This window comes from Littorina saxatilis, linkage group LG9, assembly GCF_037325665.1.
Source record: "Littorina saxatilis isolate snail1 linkage group LG9, US_GU_Lsax_2.0, whole genome shotgun sequence".
Taxonomy (NCBI): Eukaryota; Metazoa; Mollusca; class Gastropoda; order Littorinimorpha; family Littorinidae; genus Littorina; species Littorina saxatilis.
The window spans coordinates 17,817,024-17,833,759 of NC_090253.1; the positions used below are offsets into that span (position 1 = coordinate 17,817,024).

General features: G+C 41.7%; 1 protein-coding gene across 1 annotated transcript; it reads right to left on the reverse strand.

The window, feature by feature from the left end:
* Positions 1–5,652: 5,652 nt before the first annotated feature.
* Positions 5,653–15,686, reverse strand: LOC138975456 (uncharacterized). The gene is made up of 2 exons (XM_070348143.1): positions 15,582–15,686; positions 5,653–10,206 (listed from the first exon to the last, which is right to left on the reverse strand). Exon 2 carries the CDS (start codon positions 9,279–9,281, stop codon positions 7,611–7,613), a length of 1,671 nt encoding a protein of 556 aa, XP_070204244.1. The 5' UTR covers positions 9,282–10,206; positions 15,582–15,686; the 3' UTR covers positions 5,653–7,610.
* Between the last annotated feature and the right edge of the window lie 1,050 nt (positions 15,687–16,736).

Genomic DNA, 16,736 nt, shown 5'->3' on the forward strand with positions numbered 1-16,736 from the left:
TAAGGACGGTGTCAGTATAAGCATGACCTTGGACAAATTCATGTGCTTCTGAATTTAAAAACAAAAAGCTTACAACTTTCACTTTATCTTAAATATGAGAAGAAATCGTTCTCTAGTACCTCCTTATTTAAGGGATGAACAGAAACTGTAATTTTAGGGAGACATCTGGGTTGTAGGCAAAATAATCTGCTCATTTTTCATCATTTTGCAAACACTTCTGTCTAATGTAGTACAATTTGACCCTGTGCAGAGACTATAAATCTCAAAAGTGTCAAAATCAGTCAATTTCCACGTGCATTTTGGCGTACCCCGAATAGTGTCTTGTACCCCGAATAGTGTCTTGTACCCTGAATAGTGTCTTGTACCCCGAATAGTGTCTTGTACCGTCGCGATATAACCTTCGTGGTTGAAAACGATGTTAAACACCAAATAAAGAAAGAAAGAAAGTGTCTTGTACCCCGAATAGTGTCTTGTACCCCGAATAGTGTCTTGGGCCACAATTATGCCTGATTTCCTCAACGCTGTCACAAATATCAGCAGCAAAACAGACGGCAGCTATATATGTTGAAATTGGGGTGGGGGGCTAGCTGTGTGTTCCTGTTGGGTGGAGGGGGATGGGGAAGGGGGGCTTTACTTTACTTTATTTGGTGTTTAACGTCGTTTTCAACCACGAAGGTTATATCGCGACGGGGAAAGGGGGGGAGATGGGATAGAGCCACTTGTTAATTGTTTCTTGTTCACAAAAGCACTAATCAAAAATTTGCTCCAGGGGCTTGCAACGTAGTACAATGTATTACCTTACTGGGAGAATGCAAGTTTCCAGTACAAAGGACTTAACATTTCTTACATACTGCTTGACTAAAATCTTTACAAACATTGACTATATTCTATACAAGAAACACTTAACAAGGGTAAAAGGAGAAACAGAATCCGTTAGTCGCCATGCTCTTACGACATGCTGGGGAGCATCGGGTAAATTCTTCCCCCTAACCCGCGGGGGGTGGAAGGGGGGCACATAATTTGTCAACTACGGTGGTCCCTCAGTTTTGAAACTTCCATGTCTTCATAAAAAAAGGCAAATGTATATTATATATGCTTTACGAAAGGGAAAAAAAGCAATCATAGCAATTAAAGGGATACTTAATTGGGGAGTGTTTTTGTCGAATGTAACGAATCTTCGGAAAGTGGGGAATCCACTGTGCCTTAATTAATCTAGACACATCATTTGATAAAACTAAAAGCTAATCAGTCTTAAAATGGAGATACACGTAGATTTACAGACTTTATGAACAGATAAACTCTACAAATTGGGCAGGTCTAAAAATTAGGCCCATGAAGATTTCATTGCCTTTAAACTGAGAGCCTTTTAAGTGAATGGTATCAAAACAGAGGTTTCACTTAGTACAATGATATGCCACCACTGAATAATACAGTATTTATCAAACTTTCTCTGCACTAACTGATAACCAAACTCAAATGTTTCAGCCTGTATTGTGCATGACACAAGTGTGTGACCACGTCTAACAAATCATACTCATAAACAAACTAAAACAGATAGACTGCTCAAGTTCCAATAAATAAATAAATAAAACATCAAAAAAAGAAAGAAAAAAAGGTAGGTTAACGAATGGAATTTTTCGTAAAATAGTCCATACAATTACGTCAAAGTGCTCATGAATGTGTTGTATTTCATTAAACACTCCATTCCTTAACATATCTTGGAGTCCCTCATTCTACGTGTTTATATAATACCACATTAGCTACATAGGCCTTGGTTAATTATCAATCAATCAATCAATCAATCAATGACGCTTATATCGCGCATATCCCGTGGGTACAGTTCTAGGCGCTCTGCAGTGATGCCGTGTGAGATGAAATTTTATACGGCCAGTAGATTGCAGCCATTTCGGCGCATATTTACCTTTCACGGCCTATTATTCCAAGTGACACGGGTATAGGTAGACAATTATTAACTGTGCCTAAGCAATTTTGCCAGGAAAGACCCTTTTGTCAATCGTGGGATCTTTAACGTGCACACCCAATGTAGTGTACACGGGGGGAGGGTTCGGACACCGAAGAGAGTCTGCACACAAAGTTGACTCTGAAATAAATTTCCGCCGAACCTGGGATCGAACTCACGCTGACAGCGGCCAACTGAATACAAATCCAGCGCGCTACCAACTGAGCTATATCCCCGCCCAACTGAGCTATTATCCCCGCCCAACTGAGCTATATCCCCGCCCCATAGACAATATGTTAGGCAAAAAAAAAAAAATTGTCTGTTTAGGGTAACCCGACCGACCCTATCGATTTGGCGCCGACCCAAAAACTTTTTTTTGATTTCAAAAAGAAAAAGAAAAAAAGAGGTAAAAATGCTAAAAAGAGACATTTGGCGTTTCTTTCTCTCCCTTTCTCTCTGTTTTATTGAGTCACTTGAGAAAAAGTGACTCTATGTAATCGGTCAGTGTTAGTCTGTCCGGCCGGCCGTCCGGCCGGCCGTCCGTCCGTAGACACCACCTTAACGTTGGACTTTTCTCGGAAACTATCAAAGCGATCGGGCTCATATTTTGTTTAGTCGTGACCTCCAATGACCTCTACACTTTAACGATGGTTTCGTTGACCTTTGACCTTTTTCAAGGTCACAGGTCAGCGTCAAAGGAAAAATTAGACATTTTATATCTTTGACAAAGTTCATCGGATGTGATTGAAACTTTGTAGGATTATTCTTTACATCAAAGTATTTACATCTGTAGCCTTTTACGAACGTTATCAGAAAAACAAGGGAGATAACTACCCTTTTCTGTTCGGCAACACACAACTTAACGTTGGGCTTTTCTCGGAAACTATAAAAGTGACCGGGCTCAAATTTTATGTGAACGTGACTCCCAGTGACCTCTACACTTTGACGTCTGCTTTGGTGACCTTTGACCTTTTTCAAGGTCACAGGTATGTCTTGAAGGAAAAAAATTGAAATATCATATCTCTGAAACTATTCATCGGATTTGATTCAAACTTTATAGGATTATTCTTTACATCAAATTATTTACATCTGTATTGTGTTGTGAATAGCAATTTCTTCCTGTCCATCTGATGCCTCATATAATATTCAGAACTGCGAAAGTGACTCGATCGAGCGTTTGCTCTTCTTGTTTATACGTTAGTTTTGAAACATGTATTCATCAAATATAAGAAGTGAATGTTCAGCCAACATAGCATTTACACCAAAAAAACAAAAAAAAAAAAAAAAAAAAACCCTACCTACCTACCGACCCTACTTTTTTTGGTCATGTTACCCTAAACAGACAATTTTTTTTTTTTGGCCTTAGTGAAAAAAAAGCCAGCACATCACAAATTCAGTGACTGCATGCGTGAGATCAATCCTCCATTGGGGAATCAAGAAGTACCTTCTAAAACATTCTCAAGTGTAACAAACTGTACAATTTCGACAATTCAAATGAAAATTAGAACACAAGAATCTACTTACTAGTGAAATGTAACAGCTGTACATATTTACATGCTTACCCTATAAACCGGCCAAGAACCAATTTCTGCAAAAAGCAAGCAGTCATCCAACTATCATTCATATCATGCAGACTCAACCACCAGCTATCATTGACAAAGCCTGCAGCCAATCAATGTGTAAAAGTACGGTTCTTCCCAAGTACACAATCCGAAAGTATCACCATCGACAGGCGCTGTGGCAGGGTGGTAAGACGTCGGCCTCTTAATCGGAAGGTCGAGGGTTCGAATCCCGGCCGCGGCCGCCTGGTGGGTTAAGTGTGGAGATTTTTCCGATCTCCCAGGTCAACTTATGTGCAGACCTGCTAGTGCCTTATCCCCCCTTCGTGTGTACACGCAAGCACAAGACCATGTGCGCACGGAAAAGATCCTGTAATCCATGTCAGAGTTCGGTGGGTTATAGAAACACGAAAATACCCAGCATGCTTCCTCCGAAAGCGGCGTATGGCTGCCTAAATGGCGGGGTAAAAACGGTCATACACGTAAAATTCCACTCGTGCAAAAACACGTGTACATGGGAGTTTCATCCCACGAACGCAGAAGAAGAAGTATCACCATCACAGGTTTGATCCAGGTCATAGCATGGAATAAGAGCGTCCTCCTACTTCAACACATACCAATAATCAACAGCATGGCTGAATTCTGTGCAGAGTACGCTGCAATTACATGGGTGGGACTGAAAAATGTCATGAATCCTGAACCTCAACCAAACCACACCAAAACAAAAAAAGGTCATAATCGAATCCGGATTTCTGGCATAAACCGGAAGAATCCCACCCATGCAATTACGAAATCAACAACTAAAATAATCTGTGACTCGAGTATCTGCGCGTATAAAACAGCCAGGCTGTTGAGTTTGGACATGTGTAAAAGCTCAGAAGGAATTGTTGTTTTTTTCTTTTGTTTTTTTTCGTCTTTACACTTGTTCCCTTGTCCCGTTGTGCTCTCACACCGCCCCGTCCCTGCACTCGCTGCTCCAACCACCTCTGAATTTCGTTCCGCTGCCAGACTTGTCGATTTTTACAGACGCTCCAGGGGGGGGATGCCGGGTCGCTGCGGTAGGCTACCCTCAGAAGATGACACTGCACTTCTGCTGAGCTCAGAAGGAATTGCTCTTATCTCTAGTGTATACAAACGCTAAAACAGATCTGAGGTGGTGACCATAATCGCTTACATGTGAAGGAATGTAAGTTGTAACTTTCAGCCAAGAGAAAGTACATGTAATTACAGTTTACACACAGGGATGGCTAAACCGTCCGCCCGGTCGCCTGCAGGGGCGAGTAAAAAATTCGCCGGGCTAGCAGAAACTGCCTGGGAACTCGCCCGGCTGGCCAGTGCAAATTCTGGTCAAATGCAACACTTTAGGTTGTAATATCCAGTTTCAAATCAGATGCAGCGACTTTGGTATGTACCGGGCTGAGCGACATATCTGGCAGGCAAGTGACTTTCTTGCAGTTACTCGATCGCCCAGCTGGCGAGTTAAAATTTGGGGATTTGGCCATCCCTGACACATGTATGTATGCCAAGAGAAAGTTATTTCACATGTTCATGTCCCTGGGTTGGCTAAATTCAATTCGCAATTCCAACCGCAATCAGACAGACTAAAAAAAAGAATTAAGAAGAAGTATACATGTACCTTTCAAGCATGTTTTCGTCAACCACGACACAGGTTAAAATTGCTGAGTTATTCATAATTCAAGTGAGTATTGTGCTCGCCTGACTGTGACCATGCATATATATGTTGAGGTGATCAGATAAATATATATACAGTATCATGTGTGATGACTTCACACGAAAAAGATCACTCACCAGCGTGCAAACCCCGTGAAATATTATTTAGACAAGACACCACTGTTCTAGCCCTATCCCTCATAATTATAAAACTAATGTTTTCTTGTTTCCTGTGATTTTCTTCTTCTTGTCCTTTCTAATTGCTATTAGATGCAGTCAAAGAAGCATTTATAATTCTTGATAATAGTGATTTCATTTTCAAGAGAAAGAGGCAAATAGGGAGTTGGACAATGTCTGGTTACTGGACATCATGATATTCATAACCTTGTGACTTCTTCTTCAGCGTTCGATAAATATAACCTTGGAAAGGGGGGGGGGGGGGGAGGTGGGGGGGGGGGGACGGGGGGTATGGGGGAGGGTCAGAAGAAAAAAGTTAGGGACTGAAGAAAAAAGTTGTAAGTTATCAACCTGATATTTTATGTTGCATTCTGCCCCAGTGGCTGAGAAGTCCACATGACATGTGCAAAGAAATCTATGGCAGCTAATTTAGTTACAAGTTCACTTCAGGGTTACCACACACACACAAAATCAAATGCAAGACGGGAAACCAGTTCAAATGAGAAGATATCTTGGACCATACAGTGACATATTAACATGACCTCTTTTTGAACAGTGTATATAACAACCCCAGAAAACTATCTATAAGTATAAAAATGTTCTTAAAGCCAAATTTCACTGATACATTATGATGGGTCAAACAAAGCAATAACAACAACAAACAAACAACAACCAAAACAGCGAATGTTACACAATCGGAATCTAGCCTAGATTTAACTTCCACTTTGGCAAGAACAGAAAAAGACTAGTTTTTAACTTCCTTTACCAGGTGCGAATTAAAAGATAATTACAGTGTATGATTTTACTATTTACCATTGTCCTTAAAATGTGACAAATTTCTATTTTAAGTGCAATGAGTCTAACGCAGATATGAAGAATGGCTTAGCAAGTTCAGAGTGTTGGCATATTCATGAGACAAAAACAAAGATAAATCCACACCTGAGAATCATTACCAGACACTCATCACTCATCCCACTCCTTGAAGTCGTTTTTCAGGGAAGGACACACACACCTCTATAACACAAAACTTACTGTTTGTTATTATTAAATCAACACACAGTCAGTTGATTTAAGCCTTTCCTTAAGTGGGCGAAGTCGACTACGCAAAGTATACTTCCCGAAGCTGACCGCACGAAACTTTAGCACTGAGTTTTCAGTAAAAAGACTTCGCAAAGTCGCCTTCAGGCTCCATTAAGGACCGCCTTTAACCGTTTTACATTTAGTCAAGTTATGACTAAATGTTTTAACATAGAGGGGGAATTGAGACGAGGGTCGAGGTGTATACATGTGTGTCTGTGTGTGTGTGTGTCTGTCTGTCTGTGTGTGTGTGTAGAGCGATTCAGAGTAAACTACTAGACCGATCTTTATGAAATTTTACATGAGAGTTCCTGGGTATGATATCCCCTGACGGGGTTTTTTTCTCATTTTTTCGATAAATGTCTTTGATGACGTCATATCCGGCTTTTTGTAAAAGTTGAGGCGGCATTGTCACACCCTCATTTTTCAATAAAATTGATTGAAATTTTGGCTAAGCAATCTTCGACGAAGGCCGGACTTCGGTATTGCATTTCAGCTTGGTGGCTTAAAAATTAATTAATGACTTTGGTCATTAAAAATCTGACAATTGTAATTATTTTTTTAAAATAAAACGATCCAAATTTACGTTCATCTTATTTTTCATCATTTCCTGATTTCAAAAACATATAAATATGTTATATTCGGATTAAAAACAAGCTCTGAAAATTAAAAATATAAAAATTATGATCAAAATTAAATTTTCGAAATCGATTTAAAAACAATTTCATCTTATTCCTTGTTGGTTCCTGATTCCAAAAACATATAGATATGATATGTTTGGATTAAAAACACGCTCAGAAAGTTAAAACGAAGAGAGGTACAGAAAAGTGTACTATGCAGCACAGCAAAACCACTACCGCGCTAAACAGGCTCGTCAGTTTCACTGCGTCTTGCACGAGCGGTGGATTACGGTCATTGTGAAAAAATGCAGTGTGTTCAGTTTCATTCTGTGCGTTCCACAGCTTGACTAAATGTAGTAATTTCACCTTACGCGACTTGTTTTTTTTTTTAAGTCACAGCAGTTGATACTGATAGCATAAAAAAAAGGTGTGTAACTTGAATCAGAACATCATTCAAACCTTACAACCCAACACTCCGAAGCAGTTCATGACGAGGAAGAACAGCATGCCGAAAGGGATCACCAAAGAGAAACAGCCTGACTGAACCTACTCAGAAGCAGCTGATAAGGCGGCTTCGTCCACAAAGCTGACCTTGAACCGGTGAACTTTTCTGGGCTCCCTTTTGTCACCCTTCTGGGAGTTACGGTGCAACCCGTTACCCCCAGCTCTGTCTTTGCCGTTCCTGAAGCAGCTTTTCTCTGCTTTTGGCAGGTCGACGACAAGGCCGCTGTCGGTAACGTCGCTCTCCGAGTCGATTTCGTTTGAACTGCTGCTGCCTTTGCAGGACGAGGAGCTCCGGGGACTGTCGTCGGAGCACTGACCGCTGCTGTGACTGGACGCTTTGGCCAGGAGCTCCGCTGACCGCTCTTTGGACACTCGTTTCCTTCGGTGCTTTCCGTGTCGATGCTTGTGCGAAGGTTCTCTACCTTGGCGTGAGGTCTGACTCGACCCGCCCGTGGAAGAGGAAGAGTTTGACGACTGGCGGCCGATAATGGAGTGAGGGATGGCAGAGGGGTGCTTCTCATCCTGTTCCTCTTCTTCCTCCTCTTCGGTCAGTTCCAAGGGGATGCGAAACTCCTCCCCTTGGAAGAGGGGTTCTAAAATGGCGGGGGAGCTACGTCGTTGGAATGTTTTACTTTGGAAGGAATCAGGGTTGTTCGAGCGGGGTTTGGAGTTTTCGGAGTGTCTTCGGTAGCGTTCTTTCTCTGCCTGTGATCTGACGTTCCCTTCCAGGCTGCGTCCTCCGGAATGTCGACGAAGTCTCCGTTTTCGAGACTTCTGGGCAGCAGCGGCTGTCACTTCGGCACTGAAACTTTTGCTGCGGGGTCTGGGAGCATAGTCGTCGACGAGTTCCACCTCTATGTCCACCTCCGTCATCTCCATGGTTCTCTCCAGGAATGTTTTGTAAGAGTGCACGCTGTCATACACAGTGCCATCCTTTGTCTTCTGCAAAACCAATTTACGGTAAGTCTCAAAGGTGTTAGGAGGCAAAGACTTGATAGAGGTGACAGTGTGTTCGTTGATGGGAAGACGCAGGGAGCGGAATGAGTTAATGGTGTCGTACATGGAAGTGCAGTCGGAACGGATATCAACCTCTCGATAGCCTTGCTCTCCAGCCGTTATGATTTCATAGTTGATCTCATCGTCCTCGAAATCCAGCTGGCCGCGAGCTTTTATTCGATCTTGATCCCTCACCCACGAGTAACACTTGAGGCAGACGCCTAACACGAAGCAGAAAATTACCAGCATGGGTAGGACGATCAAGTTGACGGACCTGTCTTGTCGGATGCCATGCTTGGGCAGCCATCCTGCAGTGTCGTACCACACAGGGGTTTTGGATTTGTTCACTGGCCTGGTTTCTGACCTTACTTTCAAGGAATCGGCCGAAAGAGCGTCATTTTCTTTTTTCAAGTCCTCAGGGCTTAGGGCGTTTACAGCAGAAGCATGTTCGAGGCGTTTCAGAAATAAACTACTGTTCGTCAAAGGCGTAGAGCTGTGAACTAAAGGCTGAGAGTTGATTTTCGAAGGCGGCGGACTGTTGTTTGTGTCACCGTTGAGGGCCGCATCACTGACTGCTGTGGTGGGATTTGTTGTTTCAGACCAGACGAAAGCGCTGTACATCAAGGACGTAAAGTAAAAGAGGAGCATGTATCTGCAGAAAAGCATGGCGCATGGAGATATTGCTGTATTTACCATCTTCATATGTGGGAAAAGCATTCATGGCAGGTCCTTTTCAAGCTTGTTGAAGTTGTTCATTACTGCAATAACACGCGGCGGTCTGTCAAGCAAATTGGACCGTGTCAGCATTGACTCACACATTCAGCACAATTTCATGTATCCAGTCAAAAGTAAAACAATCTCTTTGGAATCAAAGCGCTAACAACCCATTTAAATCGGCACAAAATCACCACCCATCAGCAACCACAAACTGCTTGTTTGTGGCACCAACCCTTCTCGTTTGACTCAATTGTTTGTTTGTTGGTAAGCACATTGTTGGAATTGTTCTTTGTGCTGTTTTGAATAAGCCAAAGACTTCCAAGTCTGACGTGGTGTTGACAAGATAGTTTTCCTTGCTATAGTCCTCTCGGTATCTAATTTTGAACACGAGTCTGTCAAAACACAAAGATAAGCCAGAAATATTTGTTGCAAGTTTACTAGATGTAGTGTCACTCTCAGATCCAAAGAAGGGAAACACAGCAAAACGCAGCCTGAAGTAGGTGGCGCTGCTGTGTTTCCTGTCAAGTAATGTCACTGGAATTTGTTCCCATACTGTAACAATGGCCACAGTTTATGCTATATAATCATCCAGCGACACTCCCCCTTTTGTTGTATTCTTCGCAAAAATCTGCATATCTGGCCGATGACAAGACTGACTTTGTGTCAAATGTTTGTGGAAAAACAACCGGCACTTGACAATCAATCAGCTGATGAAGATCCCTTTCACAGATTTTGAAAATTCCCTGCGACAGTGAGAGAAATATCCTTTCCTTTTCCGTGACGAAAAAAGTGAACCCTAGGTTCTGGTGGTACGGGTAGATTCACAACTCTGGCAGAAGTGTATGTGTAGCCAACATCTTTTTCTTCAGACCAAGACACCCAACGTCCTTCTGCATAGTACTGTGCTAGCTCACTGCTAGGGCAACTGAAAAACAAAAGAACAAAATGATGAACAACATTAGTAACAGCTGAGCTATATTCATTCGCTCGACTTCCTGGCGAGTGGACGAATACTGAATTTCATGATGACAGTTTTGTGTGATATTTGTTTGTCTGTCCACTTAAAAGACCGTTGGGTTGAAATATTTGTGACTGTAACGTAATCTTTTCAATAACAACGTTCCAACAACTTACCTTTCTTGTTTTTTTATTCAGAATTTGGAACGTTGGCAGTCCCCTCTTTGTTTTTGGATTAGCTGAGCTAGTTGTTTTTTGTACAATCACACTCTAGGAGCCTGTCTTTTCGCTTGAATTAGAGCTGCAGATTACTCACAACTATGCTTCTAAAAGTTCTAAAGAAAAATTTTGATCATAATAACCGGACTTCTTTTTCTCAATCATTTGCTCTACAAGACTTTTAAATGTTCTGTAATAATGTATTAACCTTATCAGTATCACACTATTTAAGGTAATTTAATCAAGATCAAAACTCCAGACCTTGAAAATATATATTTTCTCCTTTTCACTCTAACTTCTAAGCAAAGAAAAAACAAGTGGAATTCACACATCCTGAACCGAGATCTGTACATTGCATATGTTCTGCGCGAACTTAGAATCCGGTTTCATTCTAGAATGGAACGGGTCCAGGTTGGAATTCTAACCCTGTGCAAGTACAGGGGTGCCATTCTAGAATGAAACCCTTGAATAAAGGGGGCCGTAATGTTTGTAGGTAAGACAGAGTTGTCTTCCCTTGAATTATCTCCACCTGCTGCACCTTCCCTTTGATAAAATGGGGCTGATTTGTCTACCCCTGAAAAAAATCCTTTGGCGATCTTGCGATGTCATGTCATGTCAAGAACGTTGACACTCCTGAGTACGCAATAAACAAAGGCAGACCATAGCAAGGGGGACTACCAGGGCGGTATTGTTTGCAGGGCAGTTGTTTTTGTGATGAGAGCCGGTTGCGGCCGCTTGCAATGTCAGCGCTGTCTCCCTCTCGGAAATGTCCGGTTTTTTGACAATTTTTTTGACAGACGGTCAGACCGACTAACCGACAGACAGACCAACAGAAGGACAGAGTGAGTTATAGAGCTGTTGTCACAGGTTTAAAAAAAAGTTGACATTATATCTTCACAATTCAGAAGACCAACTTCATGTATATGAATAAGATTAAAAGTTACAAGCGAGATCGGCAAAACACTGTCAGTCCGGAAATTTCCGTTCGTAGCGATCAGTGCTGAGTGTCTCTCAAAATCGTAATCACTTTCAGAACATCACAATCCCAATTCACGATGTCTTTGAGTAAAGTGTAAAAAACCCGAGAAAAAAAACCCAACCAAACTCACAAAAAACAAAAACAAACAGAAAATCCACATTTGTGGCTTTGGCTGTGTGATAGTCTAACTGAAATGACTATTCCAACTTGGACCCAAATTCCAACCTTGCGCACGGCCGATTCTAGAATGGACCAGCAACAAGGGTTTCATTCTAGAATGGCACCCCTGTACTTGCGCAGGGTTAGAATTCCAACCTGGACCCGGTCCATTCTAGAATGAAACCGGATTCTAAGTTCGCGCAGAACACATACATGTATCTGCGCTAAATGTACTCTAGCAACACTCACTTTTTTCACAACGTTACGATCACTGAATTAAAATTTTCTTTGATTTTTAGCACCAGGAAGTAACACACCTTTGATCTTATGTGAAGTTCAACACTTCTGGCTATAGAAGTCCACTTGAAAACAGTAAATCTCATAATGTGACATAATGTGCAATGAAATAAAATCATACTGATCCAATACTATCAACAAGTGTCCTTTTTAACTTCTGCAGGGATCTCATCAATACATGATTTATCCATAATAATTAATGTATCGATTGGACATTGGATTTCTCTTTTTTTGAGCCATGTGACGCCAGAGGCCTACAAAACTTCATATTTGGGCGTTTTAGGTTGACCGAAACTTCAAAGGAACTACAAAACACACGTCATGTGTTTGATTGCATGTGTGTGTGCTCGTTCAATCGTCAAAACAACAACAAAGTCAGAACCTGAAAGGAATTTGATCGATACATAAATGTTATTTGTGTTTTTTGACCAAAATATGACATTTTACACACATCTCGACAGTCATTGTTCACCTCAACCGCTATCGCGGTCTCGGAGAACAATGACTGTCTCAATCTCTGTAAAATGTCATATTTTGGTCAAAAACGCAAATAACGTATAATATTGACACATTAAAAAAAATTTGAAACCATTTTTTCTATGGCATGCGCAAGAATATAGTGCCTCTTTTTCTGGTCTTTATACTGCACCTTTGCACGTGACTGTGTTTCTGTCTCGGTTTCTCAACAGCAAGGCTAAGTAACAGTAACACCAAACAAAGTGAAAACCCGAAAGGCCATGGTCCACGGCGGCAGGGGCAGAGAATAGCCTCTCCTGGTACCAAAAATGTTGAATAAATTATAAAATAATACACATTTTGTCTCCATCAACCATCCCAATTTTTTGTTTTAAGTTTTACTTTAAGTTTAACCTTAAAGGTGGTCGTCTACATTTTTGCTTTTTTTCAATAATCTTATGGTTAGATTTCGCTAAAAAGTTATGTCAGATGATGAATGAACTATGGGGAAAAAAGTTATAGAAAAAAAAATATATGTAAAAAAAGATTTTATTTTTGGGTAGCGTGACTCACGCTTCCAATATTTTGTTTTCTGTTTGCTGAGAACATCTGCTTTGCCTAAAAATACTGACCAATCAAATTCATGTCACTATGCTTATAGCCACGCCCAAACAAGTGCAGCAGCAGTTTGATACTGGAGCGCTGTCCACGCTTTTTTTTAAACGCACGGGATTTGAGAGGAGTTTTGCGCTTGGCATTTTCCAAATAAGGATATCCTACTATAAGTACTACGCTGGAATGCTACAATGAATTTTCAAACGGCTACACTGGCTTCGTCTTTCCTGATCGAAAGGGGGTGTATTGTTGATATTTATAGATAATAGACTCTGCATTTTAATGGTCAAATGGCGATTTCGGTATAAAAATGTAGACAAGGACCTTTAAGAAACCGGATTTTCCGGTTTTTAAAGTTTTGAAAAAACGGATTTCCAGCAAGAACCGGAAAGGTGTTAGCCCTGCAACAGCCTGATGACGCAAGTTAATCTCACAGCTAGGCAGCACAAATTCCACAAATAATTTAAGTCTTAATGCTTGCTTTGAAGTTTAATGAGACAAATCACTGCATATGTGTTCAATGAAGTTTGACAAGAACGGTCGGCGTATTCAGGTAAGGAGAGTGTCTGAGACTTCAGTGCATACTTCTGTAAATACAAAATACTGATGTGTTACGCATTTTATTGTTGCCGTTGCATATGTCTTACATCGATTTTTCTTAAAACTGAAAGTTTGTGCGATCCCTGCTTCTGTCTATAAAGCTTTTTAAATATACATCACTTCAATACTGCAGCATAATAGTAGCCATTAGTAATGGCAGGGAAGGCGAAATCGCAACATTGTAACTCGCCAGCTGGGTGAGTGCATGACTGCAAGAGTCACTAGCCCGCCAGAAATTTTGCTGGCCTGCAGGTTGCTCCATCTGATTTGAAACTCGATATTACAACCAAAAATGTTGCATTTGACCAGAATTTTCACTGGCCAGCCGGGCGAGTTGCCAGGCGGTTTCTACTAGCCCGGCGGATTTTTTACTCGCCCCTGGCGACCGGGTGGAGGATTTGGCCATCCCTGCTAATGGTCTACAAAATGTGGCTGTGTGGCTTTAACTCGATCAGCCAAGAGCCAAATTAAAAGCACAGACAATCTATTGCAGACCTGGGAACCCCTGTTTTGCACTTAGAGTATTCTCAAACAAACTTGGTGTATTTTCAGAAAAGTGAGCGTACTCCACACAGCATTTGAACATCCATGATTCAAACATGCTTCACACGCGTCTGCCACATCGTTAATTAAGTTTACCTATACATGTACATTTAAAACAAATCCTTTTTTCAATTTTTACTGACAAAAACTGTAATCATGAGTCAAAATACTGTATCGGCTTCAAGATGGGCTTGTGAATAAAGGTAGTCTAGGAATTTTTCTCGTCGTATTTTTTTCCCACTGACCGTACTGATCGTATTCTCGACAATCATGCGTACAGAATATGGCGAAATCGTATGGGTTCCCAGGTCTGCTATTGTTATCAGGGTGGGCTCTTATGAGAGCCAGGGATGAAGGATCACAAAATTTACTTATGTTATTTCCGGTAGGTAAATATTCTGACAAATCTAAGAAAACCAAAGGTCACACAGACTGACTGAGTAACTGCTAATGAGTGACTTGTCTATGTGCATGGGAACTAGAAATGACTTCATGCTTGTTAGTTTACAAAAGGACAAAAACATTATCACTCATAGAGATTCGAGTCATACTTATGCAGGATTTAATATATATGACGTTCATGTATGATGTTGTATTAATAACACATCACCCATAGGTTTAGCTACCTTATCTATAGCTGCAGCACAATAAAACACATGGTTGTATGTTACTGTTAGCTGAGGATCATCCAACACATGATTAGACAATTATTGAATTACGCCGTACCAAATTTTGTTTTTTTAAAGAAATCCGATGGTGATCACATCCTCATAAATCAGTCAGGGGTAATAACTAGAACAAAAGCAGATGTGAGAAAAAACAGTGAGTTCACAAACACATCCACATTACGTCGATCAATGGACCTGGGAAGCAAATCGACTTTTTTTTCCCCTCACCGTACCACTACCAAATGTTGTGGGTCTGCTATGTCCCTGCATTAATTGACCTTAGATGAACCTATCTCCCCAAACTTTAACTGTAAATTTATACCGGTGAAATAGTATTGTTGTAGGAAAAAAAAAGAAAAAGAAAGCCGAAAGCCTGTGAGAATAACCCATCATCAAGCAGTCGATGAATTATTTCCTCGATCGATCATTTTGCCGGCGGCACAATGGTCAAGTGAGGAAGCGCCGTGTTTGGTCTCGGCAGAACATAACCTACAGTTGAGACTTGCGCGTGTAGTCTTTCCACGTTTCACACACTAACATGTCCACCAAAACGCCACTGCAAATGGCCGTGATGGTACTACGACAAACACACGGAAGACTAAATAAACAGCAGACCTAGTTCGTTTAGGCGTGAAGCCGACCGCAAACAGCTGATTTGGACGGAGGTTGAGTACCTCGAGCGAGCTTCTGCGCGCTCGGCTCGCGCAGAACAATGCCTATCGCGTGCAGCCCTTAGCAAATGCTGAGTCGACAAAAAACACCGGCCGCAGCGAATCTGTGACAACAAACTGATTATCGGTAACTTACAGGACATTGGATCGAGGCGGTGCGAAGCGCTGATACTGCGATAAATCGACACAGCTGAAATATTTGGCGAGTCGATGATGTCCCCGAACCGCTCGATTCCCAAATCCCCTTACATAGATTCGTTTCCTGTTTACGCGGAGTAGGCTCCCCTGAGGAGTAGTTTTTTTGCAAAAGGGGGCCATCTCACGATAATTATTGTGAAGTGTGTGTGCGTGTCGGTGTGTGTCGGTGTGTGTGTGTCTATGTCTATGTCCTTAAATCAGAATGAGAGCCTTACTATCGATTATTGGTAATTTGTGACTTGGGTAGAAAAAAAACAGCATTGCCACAGCCGACCAGGTACATGACGGAGTCGGGAAAGTGAAAGTAAACCGACCCCGCTGAGCCAATATAATATTAGGAATTTTTTCTGCTCAACTGACGGACGTGAATTACTGTACCTGCACGACTAGGTGCATAGTTGTACATACGCGAGTCACACCGCCTAAGACTGAAACTAAAGGGGGAGAGGGGGGGGTTCAGTATCCCAAGCTCTGTTATCGCAGCAGTCTGTAAAAGTATGGAATCATTATGATTCTTTACTTTTACTCACTTCTGCGATAACAGAGCGGGGCTACAACACCCTGCCTCTCTCTCTCCATCCACGGCAGTGTAAGACCGGAGAGCTTGATATCGGCACCGCAATTAAGTATATCAGCAATGAACACTTATTAATCGCGCACAGCCTTCTCTGAAAAGCTCAGTACTAACAAATGTGTGTGTACATGTATCCATGTATACAAACACTGACCGTCACTGGAAGAGAGAAAGAATCCAGCATGTATAGCTCTAGGATCGACGGCACATCAATTTTCCCTTCACTGCCAACAGTATAGACCTGAGTCATACTCAGTGATTTGGCTCGAACATAATAGGAATTCATTGTAAGCATGGACGGTCTAGTCATTTTTGACGTCACTTTAGTATTGTGCAAACAACTTTGCCAGATCAAAACAGATACATTATTTGATTACCTCAGTGAATGGGCATTCCTAATGTCTAGTAATAATGTTGTCACAGTGTGGGTGGTGGGGAGGGGGCGTGCGTGCGTGTGTGTGTGTGTGTGATGTGCGTGTGTATGTGTGTGCGTGCGTGCGCGCGCGCGAGTGAGTGTGT

Excerpts from the sequence above, each read along its gene's own strand:
- LOC138975456 (XM_070348143.1), bottom strand. The coding sequence starts at position 9,281 with ATGCTTTTCCCACATATGAAGATGGTAAATACAGCAATATCTCCATGC.